Here is a 21,450-nt window from a genome sequence, read left to right as displayed (position 1 = left end):
CAAAAATAAAGGCTTCTTGGACCTAACACACCACTTTTTTTGCTAGTGGTTTAATCAGTTGTATTGTCGCATTGTAGGGGCAGGAGTAAAAGGAAAGTATATCACTGTTACAATAATGAAAACACCTGTGTTAATCAAGAATGCGTTGTTCAGTATCAAATTGGAAGAGAGTTGATTATTTATCGCCATGAACGAGATGCTTAAATGTCAGTTATATTTCCAAAATAGAACTTAAGCAACTTAATTCATTTCCACATTATAGGACAAAAATGAAATTCAGTACCGTACGTGAAATAGGTAACTGGGCGGAAAAAAAATAAAATGTAACTTTCTCTGCTGAAGCGTACACTCTCCCCAAAGTAACCGAAATTTTATTTATTTTTAATCTCCAGACATTCAGTCGATTACTTAGTGATATTTATCTAACATCTTTGCAAACATTCCGAGTTTTTCGAGGTAGCTTGCCGGACGAGGAATAACTCCTACAGTTATCCTTCACTGCACAACAATATGGCAGACGGAAGCACTCGGGAATGTCACTTCTACGTGTCCAACCTGCTATAGCGAATAAAACATGTATGAGTTCAGTAAACACCTACAGATAATTGACCACCATTTTCTAACAATTATTAGTGAAAAACAGGCTTGTATTTGAACTGAATACCTGGGATTTGTCCATACCAAATTACAGGTCAATTGGTCCTGCAGTTTAGATGCCACAGAGATAGACAGCCGTAATCTCATTTTAAGTTATTACGCATTCTTTGCAAATAATTTTGCAAGCAATATTTTTTCAGTTTAATATTTTGAAATAAAATAGTCATCCGACTGTGTTCCCTTTGAGAAAGTTTGTACAAAATTTCATGAGATTCTACCCATTGACTGAAATGTGATGTTTCCCAAGACACATTTCATAATTATATACAAAAAGTAACTTATTTCATGCAGGGATATCATTTCCTTGTTTTACATGGTTTTGGGGACCAAATATACATCATCATACTGTACGCAGTTTTCAGCTGTCGACCAGGTCTGCTTGCAACATAAGCCTCTCCATCTCCTCTTGTCTTCCCACCACTTCTCCCTAGTCACTCTTGCCCAGTCCTCTCCTCTTTTCTGTACACACTCTTCCTCTTTTTTTATCCACCCGTCTCTGTCTTCATCTTGGTCGTTTTCCTGTTATCTCCATTTCATGCATCCTCCTCGGTATTCTTTCCTCTGTCATTCTCTTCATGTGTCGATACCATCTAAGTCTAGATGTGTCTACCCTGTTTTGTAGTGGTTCTTCTTTTACTATATCTCTAACCTTCTCATTTCAATAAATCAATCACTACTGATCTGCATTTAGGACAGTCGTCCAGGTGGCAGATTCCCTATCTGTTTTCCTAGCCTTTTCTTAAATGATTGCAAAGAAACTGGAAATTTATTGAACATCTCCCTTGGTAAGTTATTCCAATCACTAATTCCCCTTCCTAAGAACGAATATTTGCCCCAATTTGTTCTCTTGAATTCCATCTTTATCTTCATATTGTGATCTTTTCTACTTTTACTCATTTACTCATGTATTGAACCCTAACAGGCCTTCGCCCAGCCTGAGTCACCAACACCATGTAGAAATTGAATGACAAAGTAAAGAGAATTGTAATACATTGGGCATGAATGGCCAGCGGTCAGCACACTACCGGAGTGGAGCTGGCGCTGTGACTGAATCACATCTACCCATATGATTACTGTACAACTATGATCTGATTGTGTACCCCTCACGCAGTGTCCTTCACCCAGCAGGGCCTGGTACGGCAACCAGCAAATGTCCACTGCGCGCATGAACCTGGTGCAAGCCAGATGTACGTGATACTAGGATTCGCGAGGAAGCTCACGAGACTATATAACAAAATATATATTAAAAGGACAGCTTTCCTACTTGTAAAGACACCACTCAAACTTATTCGTCTACTGATGTCATTCCACGCCATCTCTCCACTGACAGCTCGGAACATACCACTTGTCATCTTATCCATTCTTGTCACTCCTATCCTGCTTATCAGACGTTTCATTTCACTTGCCTGTATCCTACTTACGGCTCTCTGCCTCATTACGTTTCTGCTGCATAGGTGAGAATAGGCACATAGTACACTACGTACTGTATATACAGTATACGGACTACAAATTACAAAAGACTGTACGGTTTAGGGATTGTAGTCTGAACATGTTACTAGAGTAGTAAGTATATAAAAAGTCATTTCAATTGGACAGTTGGTTTTTGAAATGCCTGATCAGTAAAATACCTTGTAATAAAAACCTGTCACATCCATTAGAATTTAAATTGGAAATCGTATATTTTATTTTACATACCCCAGAACACAGTCAACAACTTAAAGGAGAAATATTTCAGATGACTTGAAAAATTCAATGTGAATAACTTCTAATGTTTTATACATATTTTTATTCTGTAACTTTCATGAAAAACACTTTCTTGCCTTAGTACAACGATAGCCTGTCTGAAATGATACCTGGAGGTTTATTTTCCGTTCAAGTTTCAACACAGACTAAATATAGATTAAATCTCATGCATGTAGAACATTTTAAATATAGGACCTAAGAAGGCGTAGTTTTGTTAAAAACTGCATTTTTACGTGTTGACTTACTTCATTATACGTCTGCACCTTACCTGAAGTATTAAAATAATACTCATGTTTATGTCTTGCCTTCATAATTTTTCTTAGCAGCTTTACATCCCCTGAGTAAGAACAAATTTCGAGTTTTTGACCGATGTTTGCCAAAAAATTCAGGCTCGGTGTCCCTTCATTGAGTTAAATCACGCCCTGCCTTTCAATCCTTTGCACACCCACTAAGGCCCTTCTTAAGGTCGAAATCTCACTGTTGCGAGAACAAGACACCGATCAAAATGTTTAGTTCTCGCTATCACTGAAAGCCCGAAGACTGTAATCAAATTTAAATCTAAAGATAATTCAACACATTATACACGTTTTAAAAAGAAAAGTCCCACACGAAAATATCACTTGGGGATATTACTTTACTGTAGATGAGGAGCAGTTTGCTGTATGTGTGAGGTGGGGGTGTGTTTCAGATGAGCATCCAGGGATCCTGTACGCTACCGACAGCTACACGCCCGCCCCTGCTCGTGCCCCGTCTCCAGTGCTTCTGCTGCCCTCTAGCAGCATCCTCAACAGGCACATTTCCAAGTAAGGGAAACGGTGACTCCCTGCTTCTCTTTCAGTCTTTGTGTGTGCGTGTGTCTTTCTGTCTTTCTATCCGCTTCAAAAGCTACTCAAAATATTGTTTCTATGCTACAATTCTTGGAAGTGCCCAAAAGAAATATCACGAAATGCGTAGTAGCAATGTAAATTTACTGCCACTGGTATGTGCTGCTTAATGGTAACAACAAAGCGGGTTCGGGTACAGAAGCTAACGACAGGGGGTAATCGAAAGATAAGTAAACAGAAATCGTGTTATTATACACACAAATCTTGCGCACCTGGTGTAAAATTCGCAATACTATCAACGCACGAGTACCCGTCTGTTGGATAATCCCTGCACAGTCCAACGCCTGTATTCCTTTCAGCACTTTTTGACAACAGGCAATGAAACTTCCAATTCACGATAGCTCAACAGTTGATACGTGTCTGTGTTTGAAGGCCTCAGGAAACAAGACGGAAAATTTTCGCTTACTAATAAAGAAAACTGCCAAGAACTTGCACGATACTTCTCAGAAGTAAACTGCCCCGAACCCACTGAAATATTTCTTGAAGAAGCATCCAGTTTCACTCACACAGAATCACCTCCACCAAACCAAGAAGAAATTCAGAGCCACGTTAAACGACAAAAGAACAACAGAACATCAGGAAGAGACGGGATTGTTGCAGAATTCTTTAAGAATCTTGGTCCAAATTCACTCAAAGAACTTACAGAAATCATACATAAAATCTGGAAAAACGAACTACTCCCCGAGGACTGGAAATGTGCCTGGATTCACCCACTTCGCAAAAAAGGAGACAAAACTGATGTCAACAACTATAGAGGAATCTCCCTCCTTGAAGTCTGTTACAAAATTTTCTCCGCGTTCCTGTTGAAAAGAATACAAGAACTCGAGCATAAGATTGGTGACTATCAAGCTGGGTTCCACCCTCACAGATCGTGCACTGAACAGATCTTTAACCTCAAAACTGTTCTAAAATTCAGGGCCTTCAGAAACCTCCCAATCATCTGTACCTTCGTAGATTTCAAGAAGTTTTATGATTTAATTGATCGTCAATCTCTGTTCAGCATCCTGAAAGAACAGGGACTAGACTAAAACTCTAAACTTGACCAAACAGACCTTCACTGACACGAATCAAGAGCGACATTCATGCGAAAAATCTCAGACGAATTCCTGATAAAAACTGGTGTCCGGCAAGGAGATGGATTGTCACCTCGCCTCTTCAACCTCGTCCTAGATAAGGTGATTAGGGAATGGGAAAAAGAACTGAAAGCACAAAATAGCTGGAACCCAGTATGAGACACAAAAAAAAAACAAGCTTGAAATTCCACGCTTAGCTTTCGCGGATGACCAGGCCCTTTCGTCCAGCGATAAAGCAAGTTAAAATTCTCCAAGAATGTGCCAGAAAGGTCGGACTTCATATCTCCTTCCATAAAACTGAATTTTTCTGTTCAAAACTAGACATCCATAGTCTCAATACAAAATACGGACACACCAACAGAGTCCCTCACTTCAAATAACTGGGCGAAATTCTCGAACCAACCGGACAAGTAAAAATAGCCCAAAACAACCGTGTCCAAAAACTCAGAAGAGCATATGGGGGAACAAGAGAAATCTACAACAAAAAATGTCTTTCTACGTTAAGATTAAACATTACAATACTGTAATGAAACCTGAGGCCTTATATGTAGCGGAAACTAACGCTTCATAAAAAGGGCGAGTTCGAAAATATCCTAAAAGAAGAGCGAAAAGTCACAAGGAAAATTTTAGGACCAAGACACACGGAAGAAGGGTACCGCCTCCAATCCCGGAAATCCACAGAAAAATGATTTAATATTGCGGCAGACCTCACGAAAAGAAGGCTAAAATTTTATGGACCTGTTAAGAGGCTTCCAGAAACCAGACTAACACACCAAATTCTTGAAAGAGTTGATACACTGAAGAACTTCCCTTGGACACAACAAACAAAAGCGGACATGAAGAACAAATTCAACCTGAAGAAATTTTGAATCGAAATACATATAGAAAGAAAATGGGAAGGTACTCCAGAGAATGAAGTACCAAAAAGAGCAGGTACCAAGTGGACGGAAGACAGGAAGAGGATCTTTAGTCAACAGATGAAAGCATTCTGGATCTTCCTCAAACGAAATCATAAATAAAGCTTCGTGTATTCCGAAAGGGACCATTCACGCCATTCATGCATAATAATAATAATAATAATAATAATAATAATAATAATAATAATAATAATAATAATAATAATTGGATGGATTGATTGGACATAGGCTTCGACATACGAATGTGTGATAGAAATTTTAGAAGGTAAAATACCAGGAAAACACCCTCGTGGAAGACCAAGAAAGACATTCATGATAACATTTCTTGTGAACTGAGGATACAGACGCAAAACGTTCTGCAGAGGATCGACCCAGTTGGAGAAGACTCGTCGCAGGGGCAAACCAGTCGTTAGACTAATAATAAAGCAAACTATATTCTCTTGAGTACGGGAAAACGAAACACAGAAATAAATATTGATCACTTCTGTTTTATAAGTGTAATCTCAGGCAGAGGAAGACAGAGCAGAGATGGTTTCGAGAAGTGAGGTTGGGACTTCACTAAGATGGGGGGGATACGGAAGAAGATGGACAGAAGTCGATTTAGGCAACTCGTTAAACCGTTTTGTGGTTTTCAGAAGACTAGTGAAACACTAATGAGAAAGGGGAGATCCTACACAGACGACCAGGAGAAGAAAGTAGGAGAAAGGATGAAAATATACTGGCAGAGAGTGAAGGCAGACAAGGCTAAAAATAACGCAAATATCGTCAAACGTGGTTCACGGATTGCCGAAACAAAGGCATAATAATAATATACATGAACCAAATCTTCTATTGTGTGCACAATTCAAACGAAAGAGGAAATGTTATTACCTTCGTTTTATCATCGAAATATAATCAAAATGGATGAAAGAACGAGGCATAGATGGTGGAGACTCCATGATATCTAAAAATTCTACTGACGTACGGGGACATTTAAGAAGAGAGGAATTAATTGAAAACTCAGTGCCACCTTCTTACTCTATAAAGACTGCCCCTTGGCTAACAGATGACTGGAAACGAGAACAGAAGTCAGAAGTTCTAAATAGAGAGACGCTATCACACTATCCAGAGGGAAACATTAGCACACTAGGCTGTTGTCCGCCCAGTGAACTGTTACCACAGAATTAGGAGCAATGTAGCAGCTTCTCTTTTTCGCAACAATTATGACGTCTTTGAGGAAGCCCACTGCAGTGCTAACAACGGGAGTACAAGAAAGGTGGAGATTATTACAATCGACAGGAAAAAGACGTTGGCTTTCATAATCGACCCAACCATACGATCTGAACAGACACAAGACGTTGACCGTGAGAATAAAAAGATACATGAACCGAAAGTAGTATATTTCAAAAAGGAAAATACATTTCTAAATATGCAAGACATTTTTTTCCATTTCTAAACAATTAAGCCAAGAAGTGGATGTTCTCGCATTGAAAAGTTCTGTGGAGGCATTGGTAATGTTTATAAATAATAACTGTGCGGGTAATGAAAATTTCCATGTATCAAACGGTTTACATTATACCTTATTTTTATTGCAAGTAGTATTGAGTTACGCCACAGGCTTGTAGAGAAAGCCGTCAGTAGCCTCTACAATCACTTCGTTATTAGCCTACGACGCTGTGATGTTGAGTTCACAACTACGAATTCGCAACGCGGCTGTCGATTATTATTAGATTACTTTCCTACTCACTCATAAAAGGTCCCCGCTTTCAGACACCATTCTCATCAGAATTCTTCTCTGCACTAACACAGTCTATGCTTTGTTTTCATGTACCTCACTCTTGCATCTCTTGCATGGAATGTTTCTTCCTTCTGCCTGCACCGCTTTGTATCACTAGCAACTTTTGCATGAGAAAAAAATAATCAGAACTTTTGTAGATGCTTCAAGTAACAATGTCACAAATTTTGTAGAATTAAATCATTTAATTATAATGGCAGTGGGTCTACGTTCCAGGTATAAACAAGTTTCTTGTAGTCGCCAAGGAAATTTTGTTCCGCAGGAGTTCCTTTACTTGGCAGTGAACCCCTGTTGGTGAAGGCATTAGGATACCCACGGTATCCCCTGCCTGTCTTAAGAGGCGACTAAAAGGGGCCCCAGGGGTTGAGGACCATGGGGCCCTTAGCCGAGCCCTGGCATTTCTTACGCTTATTGCGCCACGCTCTTCACTTCCATCTATCCTATGTCCCTTGGTCAGCTTTTGTTCTTTTCGACCACGACGGTATTAGGATGCGAACCTGGGGAGTCCTCTTTCTTTCATGCCCATCGTGGCCCGTATCTTTCTTTGACCATTGCCTTCATTTTTCGAAGTGTTGGATCCCTTCGATTTTTGTTTTTTAATCTCTTAGACGGTGACGCCGTATCTCAGGCCGGGAGATTTGTTACGGTGAAGGAGATGTTCGGCGAAGGTGAGAGGGTTGGCAGCCGTGGCCTATACTAGGAACTGTCCCGACATTCGCCTTAGTGCAGGAGAATGGAAAACCATTCTCAGGACAGCCCACGGTGGGGACCAGCCCTGTCCCGTCTCCCGAATGCAGAGCCGTCGGACCAGCCGAAGCCCACTCTGCAACCGCCCACCGTCGATTCTTTCCCCTCTCATTAGTGTTAATAGAGGACGGTTGCTCAGTTGTACTTCCTCTTAAAACAGTAATCACCACCACCACCACCACCACCACCACCACCACCACTTTACGCGACAGTTAATCTGCCAGGAGCAGGATTTCAACCCGGCCACTTGAGTTCTACCGCCTGAGCAATGTTTCGAGTTTCCACCCGGTCAGGAATGGAATGAATGAAGCCCCCATCTAGTGGCGAAGATAGGAACTGTACCGGCTGCACTCCTCTGAGCCAAAGATTATTGACCGATAGGTGAAATTATATTGGAGAGTGTTGCTGGCATGAAAGGTGACAGGGAAAACCGGAGTACACGGAGAGAATTCTGTCCCGGGATTTGAACCAGAGAACCCAGCGGTGAGAGGCCGGCGATCATTAAAATACTTTCGCAATGCAATAGTTACTAATACCGAACGGAGTGAAATACGTGTCATGTTGTATGTAATAAATAAATACATACATTTAAGTTATGTAAGCTCATTGTGGAGGCACTACGGATATCTTATTCATAAGCTGGAAGTAAGAGACTGGCGAAAATGATTGCCGGTGGGAACAATGGCAGGACGGTACTCTGAATAAGGAGATAAATGCCAAGTTACGAATGAACTCGACAGATGAAGCTGTGCTTCAAAAACCGGCTCTGTTGGTGGAGGGTAAGAGAAGTAGAAGGAGAACAAAACGTCCATGGTTAAAATCAATAATAATGCTATTGCTTTTACGTCCCTCTTACTACTTTTACAGTTTTCGCGAGACGCCGAGGTGCGGGAATTTTTTCCCCACAGGAGTTTTTCTTCGTGGCGTAAATCTACCGACTCGGAGCTCAAGTATTTGAGCTCCTTCAAATACCACCGGACTGAGCCAGGATCGAACCTTCCAACGTGGACTCAGGCTTCAGACCTGACTGTAAACAAAGCTTACGCACAGCGCCGTGGTTCCGAACTCTAAGCCAGCGCAAGACAAAATCCGGATGTCTGAGCACCCTGGTGACTAAAATTTGTAGGTTACAACGAAATTCCTGTATGTTGGCATTAGGGGGCATATAGAAGGCATTTGAAGACAAAAAAAAAAAAAGACACACAAAAATGAAAACCATACTTTAAACCACACACTTAACACATTAAGACTAGATTTACGTAGTCATAAATTTTCATGACTTGCGATATTATACCAGTACGAACCGATACATACCGCCACTGCCCTATTGTGAAAATTACTAGTGTTACGTTTGTGGGAGTAAGCAAAGCATATTTTATTTTTCTGTACGACTGTACATCTGTTTGGTTAATACCAGGTAAGTAGAATTGTGGAATGTTCAAATAATGCATTTAATAATGTAGCTGCTGTGAAATGACGAACGCAGCATTTAATTAATACTTTCTTATTTCGTCCAGTTCGTATGTAGGGAATTCAACTAGGATGTATGAGAACCAAGAAAAAACTTGATTATGCTTGTTGTTTAAAGGGGCCTAACTTCTAGGTCATCGGCCCCTAATGGTACGAAATGAGACGAAATGCAATGGCAATTTAAAAGTACAAAATTCATCCACTGAATAGAATTTAAAACGCGATGATGAATAACCATGAATTAAAAATAATCGGCGGAGCCAACTAACAATACTGAAAGTTAAAAATAATTCCAAAATCGATCCACTGGCTAGAATTGAAAAAGATGACTATGAACAATGATTACGAACTTAAAACAAGCAGTGGATCCGACCCGCAATGCCTCACCTTCCCAGAAACTATATTGAAAAATTAGTGTTACTAACCAAGGGACTGCTTACAAAGCACAATTCTGAATCGATGACTCTTGTTGTCCAAAGGGGTTCGAAATCCAGGTCAACGGCCCCTCATAATGGTATTTATCGCTAGTAAAGTAAGAACCATGGTATTTCTCAAGTTGCGGTACTAATCAAAAGTAGCGTAGACTCACGGTGTTCGAAACATTATGGTACTACTCCCAAGTAAAGGCGACCCATGGTTTTCCCCACGTGATGGTACGTACTAATAACAAGTAGTTTCATGGTTCTAATTCAATCATCCCTAGGTCGCCACTTTTAGTCACCTCCTACGACAGGCAGGGGATACCGTGGCTGTTTTCTACGGCCTTCACCAACAGGAGGATTTGGAAAGATGCAATATTCTCTTTCAAATTAATGAAAATTCACGATGTTTATTACAATCCAGAATGCTAGACAAATATATATATTTTTTAAATGTTTTCTGTCGTCTGTGAAGTTATGAGTTGTCTCATATCAGTGCACCTGTTCGAGAGACGGAGATGGATGCACAGGTTGTAGGCAACTGATAGCATTTATCAGACAGTGTACACTCAGTCGACAATCACAATTGATCCAAAGTGTTTCATTCTCCTTCCTTTGACAAGGGCAAGCAGTTTAGGCAGTTTTTTATTCTTTCTCTCTGCTCTGGGAAATTTAAGTATACCAAAAAACACAATAAGTTATAAGTAACTGGATGCTGACTAGTTATTGAATTTATGCGCTTGGCAATACAAATTTAATTTTCATATCTCCATAATCATAGGTCATGTATGGGACATAAAATATTGGAAATTGAATTTTCTACATTTGTTATGCAGAGATATAACACAGAACTGATACCTGCCGAATAGTTGGACGTTTATGTGAAATGTAATAATCGCGAATATTTCGGTTATTGTCTTCGCGCAGAAAAACGTTTGAGAAATCAGTAATCAGAGGGGAAATGGCAGAGATCCAATACTTCGAAAAATTAAGGTATCGGCCAAAGAAAGACAAGGGCCACGAAGGGCGTGAAAATGAAAGACTCCCTAGGATTCGCAACGTGATAGGTTCGGGGTCGGAATAGATCAAGAGTTGACCAAGACAGATCGGATAGGATAGATGAAATTGAGGAGAGTGGCACAAGTAAGAGGAAGCAATGCCAGGACTCAGCTAAGGGCCCCTTGGTTACCAACCCACGTTGCCAAGTTCAAAGCCCCTGATATCCCTTTGAGTCACATTTTACGACACGCAGGGGATACCGTGGGTGTTATTCTTCCATCCCCACCCACAGGGTTATGAGACTTAAGATATAGGAAATTATATATTTCACCACATTTATTAGGCCAATGCATAGTTCTTTTGTAAAGATAATACTGTATTGACGGAGACGTTTCACAGTTCCTGCTTTGGGCTCCTTAATAATTTCTACGCCACTTTATACTAATCGTATTATTATTATTATTATTATTATTATTATTATTATTATTATTATTATTGAACCTCCGTGACTCAGGCGGCAGCGCGCCGGCCTCTCACCGCTGGATTCCGTGGTTCAGATCCCGGTCATTCCGTGTGAGATTTGTACTGGACAAAGCGGAGGCGGGGCAGGTTTTTCTCCGGGTACTCCGGTTTTCCCTGTCATCCTTCATTCCAGCAACACACTCCAATATTATTTCATTTCATTGTCATTCATTAATCATTGCCCACCGAGCTCGATAGCTGCAGTCGCTTAAGTGCGGCCAGTATCCAGTATTCGGGAGATAGTAGGTTCGAACCCCACTGTCGGCAGCCCTGAAGATGGTTTTCCGTGGTTTCCCATTTTCACACCAGGCAAATGCTGGGGCTGTACCTTAATTAAGGCCACGGCCGCTTCCTTCCCACTCCCAGCCCTTCCCTGTCCCATCGTCGCCATAAGACCTATCTGTGTCGGTGCGACATAAAGCAAAAAAAAAAAAAAATCATTGCCCCAGAGGAGTGCGACAGGTTTCGGCAGCCGGCACAATTCCCTTCCTCGCCGCTAGATGGGGGCTTCTTTCATTTCATTTCTGACCCGGTCGAATGACTGGAAACAGGCTGTGTATTTTCATTATTACTATTATTATTATTATTATTATTATTATTATTATTATTATTCTTATTATTATTATTGGGCGTGCCTGAGACTACGCTTGTTCAACTGATGGACGGTATTGACGCATTTTCTCCAGGTGTAGATCTTTTCTTTCCTCTGACCAGGGCTTAATCTTTCTTCCTTAGAGGATTTTTCTGAAAACCACGGCATTTCTTTAGGATCTGTCTCTCAGCCTGTCTGCTAGCCCCAGTTTCCATCAGCCATGTGGTACGGACTTCCTTGTTTCGCCTGGAAGTTGGTCCAGCAGTCTGTTGGGAGACAGAATTGACACGTGACACTAGAAAGCTACCCTGCTTTTCCTGTCACAGTCAGAAAGCCTCTCCAAAGTTCTGAATTGTGACTTCTCCGGTATTCCCCATCTTCTAGTATCTAACCTGGAATATAATATACGTATAGCCTATACTATATCTTGTTCCTCCTGGCGGCACTTGACATGGATTTTTACGGCTGGATTCCCTTCCTACGTGGTCTAATGTCCAGAACCTATGTGTGCCTATTCCGTGATAAAAGCAAAGTATGAGCCAAAGCTTTAATGTGTACAGACAATATTAAATTTTATTTGTATGGATAGTAAAAACAATTAATGAATTTTGAAGAAATTAATGAAAAATGTAAAATTTACAGTCAGATCAGGTTTTTAAAGGGAATTCTTTATTGGCAAGTTTTTCTTTTACCTCTAGAAATGAAGAGGTGTCAAGAGCCTCACATTGTCACCTCTCTCGACATCCTATGCTCCACTGGACAGTATAAACTGCTGTGGTGGTGATGATTATTGTTTTAAAATGAACTATAACTATACACCGCTGTAATCACTTATTTGTTTCAACGTTTCCTTTCATAGAATTTATGTCCAATAAAAGGCATAATACGAAATTAAGAGAGAGAGACAAAAGAGTTATTAAAAAACAAAGCAAATGTGTCACTGTCTCTTCTTAAAGAGGTGATTGTAGCTGTGCTGCAACCAGATTCAGTCTCACTCAGTATAGGCTGCTGCCAGCCTGGGAGAATACACATCCTGAATACTTTAAATGATTCACCTGCTCCAATTTTGTATTCCCTATCTGGCATTGCGTCCTCAGATTTCTTCTTTACCGACTACACTTTATTATCGGAGGGATCATCTTGCACTGCTACTTACAATATTGGTCTTCTTTAGTTAGTGTGCGGTTCATGGAGCGTACACTAGCATCGACAGCATCCCATAAATGCTCGACTGGGTTAAGATGGGTCTGGAGGGCCAATTCATGGTCGTAACTTCTCTGGTGTGCTTCTCCAACCACCTGCGTGCCACCACAGAGCAGTGACATGGTGCATTGTACCGTTGAAACATGGCATCTCCATCAGGGTACGCTAGGGCCAGAAAGGGATGCAGATGGTCTGAAAGAATGTCCACATAACGTGCACTTGTCAGCGCTCCCTGGAGCCGCAGAATGGAGCCTAATTGCGACAATGAGAACGCCGCCCAGACCAGAACTGAGCCACGTCCCGCCTGGACACAACCTTGTTGATACGCAGGATCCATAGCTTCATGGGGCATACGCCACACTCTCACGCGCCCATCAGCTCGATACAACAGGAACCAGGATTCATCGGACCATACCGCACGCCGCCATTGTTCCATGGTTCATTGCCAATATTCGCGGACCCATGCACGTCGTTGAGCTCTGTGTCGAGGTGTCAGCAAAGGGACATGGGTTGGTCCTCGGCTGGTGAAGCCTATGCGGTGCAGCTGCCTCCTTACAGTCCTGGTAGAAATTGTTTCCTGACTCCCAACTTTCAACCGGGCGGTGATCTGACTCACAGTAGCCCGTCGAACGCCCAGTATGGTTCTGCGGAGGCGACGTGAAGTGCGTTCGTTAAACACCTGTGGTCTTCCCGTGGAGCGGTTTACGCAGGAGGCATCATTCTCTCTGGGATATCAAAGATCCACCCTCGACACTGTTGACCTCAGAAACGCGAATTCGCGTGTAATCTCCGTAATGCGCCGTGCGTCGATGGTCATCCCACGTTCAAAGTCTGCTAACTCACGACGTATTGCCATCTTCACGAGACTGGTGTCTGTGACAAACTGCTCAGCTACGGCGCAGATAGCCGCAACGCTCAGGGGTCATACACGGCACATTTTCTAATGGGACAACTTTTGGCCACTCTGTATATGTTTACAGATTTGACCTTTGAGCAAATTCATTGAAGAAAGTCTTGAGAACTAGATGTGTTCGTAACAAGAGAGTCACTATGCCTCTGAGAAAGTATAAAACAGGAACAATCCCATTATTTCTGTGTGGGGTATGTAGCTCGTCGGTAAGTCCGTACATTAAGTTTATACAAATATATTAATGATAGATTTATGTATCAATTCATGCAGGTGTGTACATTGCCAATTTTTATTCTAAGCTGTCTGTACTCACAAACTGATAAGAACGCTCTTTTCGCTAATCTCTGTTATTGTTGAACTCTGTGTCCTTAAAAAATGCCTCGGTAGTATGTTTCCTGATTCTATGCTACACTGGGGACGATTGTTATGGCGGTAATTTTTTTTTAAGGGGAAGTTTATCTAGAATACCAGTTCCATCAGTGGATCAGGGGTAGAGTCGGCTTCCGGATTCCAAGAGAGGGGTTCGAGCCTGGCAGACGTAGTCGGAATTTAAAGGTGAATGTAAAGTCCATTCAGTAATCCGTGTCGTTAGATGTTGGCATGCGATATACGCGATGTTAACCCCACAGAATTAATTAAAATTTATTCATGGATCGCTCAACAGAGACCCATTTCTACGCTGTCTGATGGTGTGAAATGGTACGTCGAAACTGACAAGCAGACAGCCTAAATAGTGTAAACATTAAAATGTCTTCACACGGTTGCTGAGATTATATTCTTTTTTAAGATGAGGCCTGCTACGAACCACGTATCAATTTCAATTCATCCTTGTTTCCTCTTCTGTTCCTTATCATTGCACTGTGCTTCATTCTCCTCTCCTCAGATTACTATGGACCGGGTTTCCTCTTCATTCTTCCTTGGAATCCTTCCATTCTTAAAACTTTATTTTTAAAAAATCTCTCTTGCTATAGTTTCCTATTCTCTTTATTGTATTTCTTCCTAAATCTTTCTTGACCTCTTGTATCCAGCTTCTTGTAGATTGTTTCTCCCAAAGGTGCTTCAATATCTGTTTTGTCAATCTGTAATCATTCATTCAGTAGATATGTCTCCTTTTTCTTATTGCTTCTGTTATATTTTCTACGCTCGGGCATATTTCCTTATTACTTCTTATTTTGCATTGTTGTGTTGTTTTCATTCGTCCCAAGATTTCTTTCTAGGGCTTCCAGTTTATATAAACTACAGTTCAAAAGTAGACATTCACTAGCGTAAAGATATTCTAGTTCCACCACTGAGATTATATTATTATTATTTCGCTTCTAAATGCTAATTAGAAGTCCGACCTTTCATACAATGAAGGTATCCACAAAAGAGAGGCAAGGGCCATTAACGGCGTGACAATAAAAGGCTCCCTAGGCCTCGAGTGCTCTAATACCGCCGGGGTTCGGAAAGAGGTCGGAGTGGATAAATGAAACGTCGTATGGCTTTTAGTGCCGGGATATCCCAGCACGGGTTCGGCTCGCCAGGTGCAGGTCTTTCTATTTGACACCCGTAGGCGACCTGCGCGTCGTGATGAGGATGAAATGATGAAGACAACACATACACCCAGCCCCCGTGCCATTGGAATTAACCAATTAAGGTTAAAATCCCCGACCCGGCCGGAAATCGAACCCGGGACCCTCTGAACCGAAGTACGCTGACAGTTCAGCCAACGAGTCGGACAGTGGAAATGAAAGTGAGGAACCTGGCACAAGTAAGTGGAAGCCAGAATGCCAGAATTCAGCTAAGGGCCCCGTGGTCACCATCCCTCGGGACTTTAAGAGGCCTTGCGGATTCACCCTAGGAGCCGGGCGCTCAAATAAATAAATAAATAAATAAATAAATAAATAATTCGCCTCTGCGGTGTAGTGGTTAGTATGATCATCTGCCACCCTTGGAGACCCGAGTTCGATTCTCGGCTCTGCCACAAAACTTGAAAAGTAAAACGAGGACTGGGAGGGGGTCCACTCAGCCTCGGAAGGTCAACTGAGTAGAGAGGCGTTCGATTCCCACCTCAGCCATCCTCGAAGTGGTTTTCCATCATTTCCCCACTTCTCTTCCAGGCAAATGCCGGGATGATACCTAACTTAAGGCCACGGCCGCTTCCTTACCTCTTCTTTATCCTTCCAATTCCGATCTTCACATCTCCTCCACAAGGGCCCTGTTCAACATAGCAGCTGAGGCCGCCTGGGCGAGGTACTGGTCCTTCTTCCCATTGTAATCCCCCAGACCCATAGTCTCACGTTCCGGTTCCAGGACACTGCCCTTGAGGCGGTAGAGGTGGGATCCCTCTCTGAGTGCGAGGGAAAAGCCAACCCTGGACGGTAAACGGATTGAGAAAGAAAGAAAGAAAGAAAGAAAGAAAGAAAGAAAGAAAGAAAGAATAAATAAATAAATAAATAAACGATATAATCAGCTTACAATGACTTCTTCGTATATTTCCTGGTGCATGCTTTTGTTATTGATTTTTACTCCAAAAACTGTTTAAATGTTCTCCCTGTTGTAAGGTTTAATTACCAGCTCTCAGACTGGATTCGTGACAAACACACGTAGTAGCCACCCTTTCCTTAATAACAACAACAACAAGATCCTTGTATTTTTTATTTAAACAACAATTTCGTTAATCTAACAAATCTCTCCCTTCTGTTGCAGTGTTCCGCCACTAGAACCGATCACAGGGCGTGGAGGAGAGCATGACCTGGTCTCCAGTGTGATCATTTCGACAGAGCGGGCTCTGCCTGCGGACCATCACTGATCTCCAGCCCATGTTCCTCCGTCAGCTGACTACTTAACAGAACTTTAAGAACCAAGAGCTGAGGAACAGGACTTCCGTGCCGCGTGCTTAACATTAGATCTCCTGAAAAAACTTTTATACTACCAGCATCATTCATCGAGTTAGGAGTGACCACCGGATACCAAGGGAGGACTACCATGGACTCATTCTTCGTTTCAGTTCACTCCTGTTTAGAAATCAACAGTTACTGTAATATGTGCGAGGCCTGTTTAAAAAAAAATTTGGGGGATCACGCACTTCCGCCTACGATTTCAGTTTGATCTCTTCTATTGACTGAAATTGGCCTATTTTCGGCGTGTATTTCAGTTTGGGGAATAGAAAGAATATCTTTCGGAGATAGGTTAGGTGGATAAGATGGATAGGGAAACAAAGCTGTCTTCATGGTCGTAAAAAATGTATGAATCAATAGCAGTGCACGATCTGGCGCGTTGTCCTGGTGAAGGCTCCAGTTGATGTTTCTCCAAAAGTCTCGTATTTTACTTCTGGTATCTCAAGACTTCGAGGTAACACCAGTGGTTCACCGTTTGACCCTCAGGTAGGAATTAATTGCGCACAACACAGTTGACGTAGAAAGAAAATACAGCTCCACAACACTTTCACGTTCGACCCTAGCTTTCTGCCATCTCTGCGAATTTTATCCAGAACACTGTGATGATTGACTTTTCGTCTCATCAGCTGGTATGTCTTAAAAAAGTTTTCCCCATTTTGAAGCTGAAGCAAAATTCGATACGCTGCTCGTAATATGGAGACAAGTCGACAATCGCAACACATATCTCAGCGATAACGCTTTGTTTCAGATATGCGCTACAAATGGCCAGTAACACTAAGAATACCACTATATAGTGTCACTTACCACAAACCACTGAGACTTGCCATGTGCATGGTATATTCAAAAGTAGGGTTTTTTTTAACAGATCTCGTATGTTACAAAACTAAATGCGGAATCGTTGAAATTTGAAAGATTTGGCTAGCAGTGTGGAAGTTGTATCAGAAACCAAAGTTCTATAAAGCCAAAGACGATCTTCTACGCCTTATTAACAACAAACACTTTATGGACATCCCTCTTCTTCTGGTTGAATACTAACAAACGAAGGACTACTTCAGTTAATGTCTTTGTAAAGTGCAGTTTTACAGTAACTTATATGCCAAAGAGAAATGAGAGCCCTTCAAAAAGTGATCAACAAGAGTTCCCTGCAAAATTTGTAGTGAAGGGGTTATTCCATAGTCTTGCCATACATACTGTACATGGTAGGTCAACTGAGGCGTTCATGTCAAATTATGCCGAGACCGTTAAATATATCGAAAATCTTTTTTAAACTGAAAAGGAATTTGCTATACTTTTCCAGAGTGCCAATATCTGCCCAATTCTAATATCGCCTGAATAGGAAGAGAATAAGAGTTGTCCTAGGGAGGTCGGATAGGACAGATGAAGGCAAAGAGCCTGACACAATTAAGTAGAAACAATGCTAGGTTCAGTTAGCGGTCGCCAACCCACGCTCCCAAGGAGAAAGCCCTTGAGTTCCCTCTTAGTCTTCTCCTACGACAGGCAGAGAATTCCGTGGATGCATTCTACGGCCCCCACCGACAGGGGATCGGCTTGTAAGGGTCAACATTATTGGCCTGACGATAAATATTAACCATTGTCCCCGCTTTTTTATTTCGTTTTATTTATTTGTGTTATGTTATTTCGGAATAAATACAAGTTTGGTTTAATTTTCAAACACTCCGCGACACTAGTTAAATGCCACTCAAGACTGGTCCCTTGTCAGACTTTTAAGTTTCTATAGAAGACAACCAAATTGTTATACAGACTATGATTACCGTTTAACTCACGACGTGCACATTAGGGCGAATACTTGCTGAAGGTATCATATTAAGCTGCAAAAACTCCGTAGCTCATGAAGCATACGTAGCGCGTGCCTTGGTCGCCTAGTTAGAGGTTCCTTCGAATAGGACGGCGCGCGACTGCCGAATGAAGAAATTACATTTCCTTCAGAAGTACTTGTCAGATAAAAAAAAAAAAAAAAAAAAAAAAAAAGAATTGCTCCCCTAAATTTGCAACATCCATGAATCTAATGCCATATGCAGGAAACATTGTAGCTCTAAAAAGAAAAAAAGTTCTCTCGGCAGATACAGACATACTGGAGAAGTGCTGTGATTTCCATTATGAACCCCTTGGCAATAATACTAAACGTGAAAATAGATTTTCAATGTCGTTAACGGTCTACGGGTTATTTGAGGTGAACATCTTCACTTGATTCACCTTGTATATAGAATTACCGTGCCTAGTCATCTACCGTTCACTTCGAAACATGCTTCCGTCAACCATAACGTTTCTTTTCAAAAGATAAATCCCGCAGTTCACGAATGATCCGGCAGTAAACCCTGCCCTTTGTGATATTAATTAGTGATTTGTGAGCTTCAGAACACCAATTAGATCATTCAAGAAGAGGGGAGAAAACTGCAGTGTCAGTGATGACTGGGAGGGATGCAGACATTATTGGCGCTACATACAGCGACCGAGGTTCTGTAGTGGCATGTATTGGTAAGAAAAGTAGAACACAATGTTCTCGGTAAACTGCGTGCAGCCCTCCCAGCTTCATTTGGACAAGCCGCCGCTGTCCAGTGCTCAAGGATTTGAGTGCGAGATTCACCTTCAGCGCACACATACCCGGACATTGACTACTCCAATAAAAATAAATAAATACACAAGCTATGTTTTGTTTGGTACACAGCGTGGTATTAGTCGCTTATGTCACTATTTTTGTTATTAACGACAAATCAAATTGTGAAATTTGGAGAACAGAACACTACTTCAGACACAAAATTTTATATAACTGAAAATAGCACAGAAAAGTGTTCATGATACAATATTATATATATTTAAAGAGAAGATAGTTCCATTATCTCGGCAGAGATTGACACACTGAAAAAGTACTGCGATTTCTATCCCTTGGCACCTTGTCGAAGGTAGAGTGGATTCAGAATTATTCGGACAATGGGCCATGGAATAGTAGTCTATAGATATATAACAAATGCTGCTTCTTCACAGCGTTTGAAGTCCATTTTGGAAACCACTATCCAGTTTTCGTTTCTTGTTTGTTACATACCAGACTTCCGCCACGCGTACAACAAGTTAACATTACTGCAGCTTGCATATTTATTGTTGTTATTGCAATAGCCGCGGACCAGTCCAGTCCCTTGTCAGACTCGTAAGTTTCTATTCAAGTTTAAAGCCTCAAAAGACGACCGAATGGTTATATAGACTCAATTTATCATGACAAAATTACCATTGTTTTTTAATTACATCCTATGTAAATTTCCATTATTTTATAGTCTCATCATACCATTAACGCACTTTGCAATGCCTAAACTGTAAATATCGATAGGTTATGTTTTACCGTATCATCTAGTCATTTCACAAAAGAAAAAAAGATAGTCATCATATGATAAACAATTTCCAAAAAAATCTCCAGTCATAAAACATTTTATTCATAATAAGTGCTATAATACTGAAAAAGAAATGTTATTGTAATACCTGAAAGTGCTATGTGTTTCGTATTGAATACGTTATGAAACCGATTGCTAGTTCATAGAGATGAGAATAATCGACATTGTCAAGTCTTTAAACTGTCAAAAGTCCAGAACGGTCCAGAGAATACCAAAAAAAAAAAAAAAAAAAAAAAGGTCATCGTCAAAGAGTGCTTTGAAACCGTATCCACCATATTGGTAGTCTGTAACCACCGTTCTAATGGCGATCCCCCCGTTACTGTAAGCTCAAATGCCGCCAGACCGGTGCAAGAGTGAAAGGTCAGGGCAGATGACATAACGACAGCAGGTACGGTTTATGATGCACATGGTTGTGTTCGAAAGTAAAAATTGACTCTCAAATGGTATTATTCAAACGTCAACCGAGGATATAATAAAACAAAAGGGAAAAAAAAGCTTATATTTGATATGTTTAATGTTCAAATACCGGTAAATAAATAATAATAATAATAATAATAATAATAATAATAATAATAATATTAACAAATCAAACCATGTTCTCTTTAGCACTGGAAATCGCATCAACAACTCGCACTGACAACTTCTGTTTCATTAGTATAGTTATAGGGCCTGACAAAAATAATAATAATAATAAAGAAGACTAATTCCATGCTTCTACAGCACTGATGAGCCTTGGCCTGTTCACTCTGACGTGTACGAGATGTACATGGTCAGCGCGACGAATCCTCTCGGCCATTATTCTTGGCTTTCTAGACCGCGGCCGCTATCTCACTCTCAGGTAACTTCTCAGCTGTTCTTACGTAGGCTGCGTGGACCTGCAACTAACACTCAGTTCCAGAAAAAAATCATTGATCTCGTCGGGAATCGAACCCAGACGTTCCACCCCGATAAGAGAGAGGCTCGCTAACCTTAGACCGCGGATTATTATTAATAATAATAGTTTTGTTCGTGAAAATGGAATGCGGAAATAAATATTATCGCTTCTGTTTTATAATTGCAATATATTATTATTCTTCAACATTATGATATTATTTGAAATCTGCCGTATGTTTTATTTAATTATGCCTTTTTATAGCGTATTTTTCAAAATAAAATACAGTTTCCACACTAAACATTTTATGTTACTTCATGCAGTTCTATACAGGATCAAATCTCCCAATGAGTCTTTTTTTAAAACTGAAAGTAGGAGATTCCGTTGAC

General features: G+C 41.0%; 1 protein-coding gene across 3 annotated transcripts in view; it reads left to right on the top strand.

The window, feature by feature from the left end:
* The window catches only part of LOC136885748 (uncharacterized), a 123,205-nt gene extending 102,819 nt beyond the window's left edge, over positions 1-20,386 (top strand). For 2 of the 3 annotated variants that reach the window (XM_067158482.2, XM_068230450.1), the window contains exons 6-7: positions 3,089-3,203; positions 16,599-20,386. In XM_067158482.2, coding sequence (XP_067014583.2) covers positions 3,089-3,203; positions 16,599-16,701 — 218 coding nt within the window. In that variant the 3' untranslated portion in view covers positions 16,702-20,386. The remainder of the gene's footprint in view (positions 1-3,088; positions 3,204-16,598) is intronic. The other variant, XM_067158484.2, reaches the window with a different exon arrangement.
* The last annotated feature ends 1,064 nt before the right edge of the window (positions 20,387-21,450 follow it).

The sequence above is a fragment of the Anabrus simplex genome, chromosome 14, assembly GCF_040414725.1.
Source record: "Anabrus simplex isolate iqAnaSimp1 chromosome 14, ASM4041472v1, whole genome shotgun sequence".
Lineage (NCBI taxonomy): Eukaryota > Metazoa > Arthropoda > Insecta > Orthoptera > Tettigoniidae > Anabrus > Anabrus simplex.
This window is presented reverse-complemented; position numbering and strand designations above follow the sequence as displayed.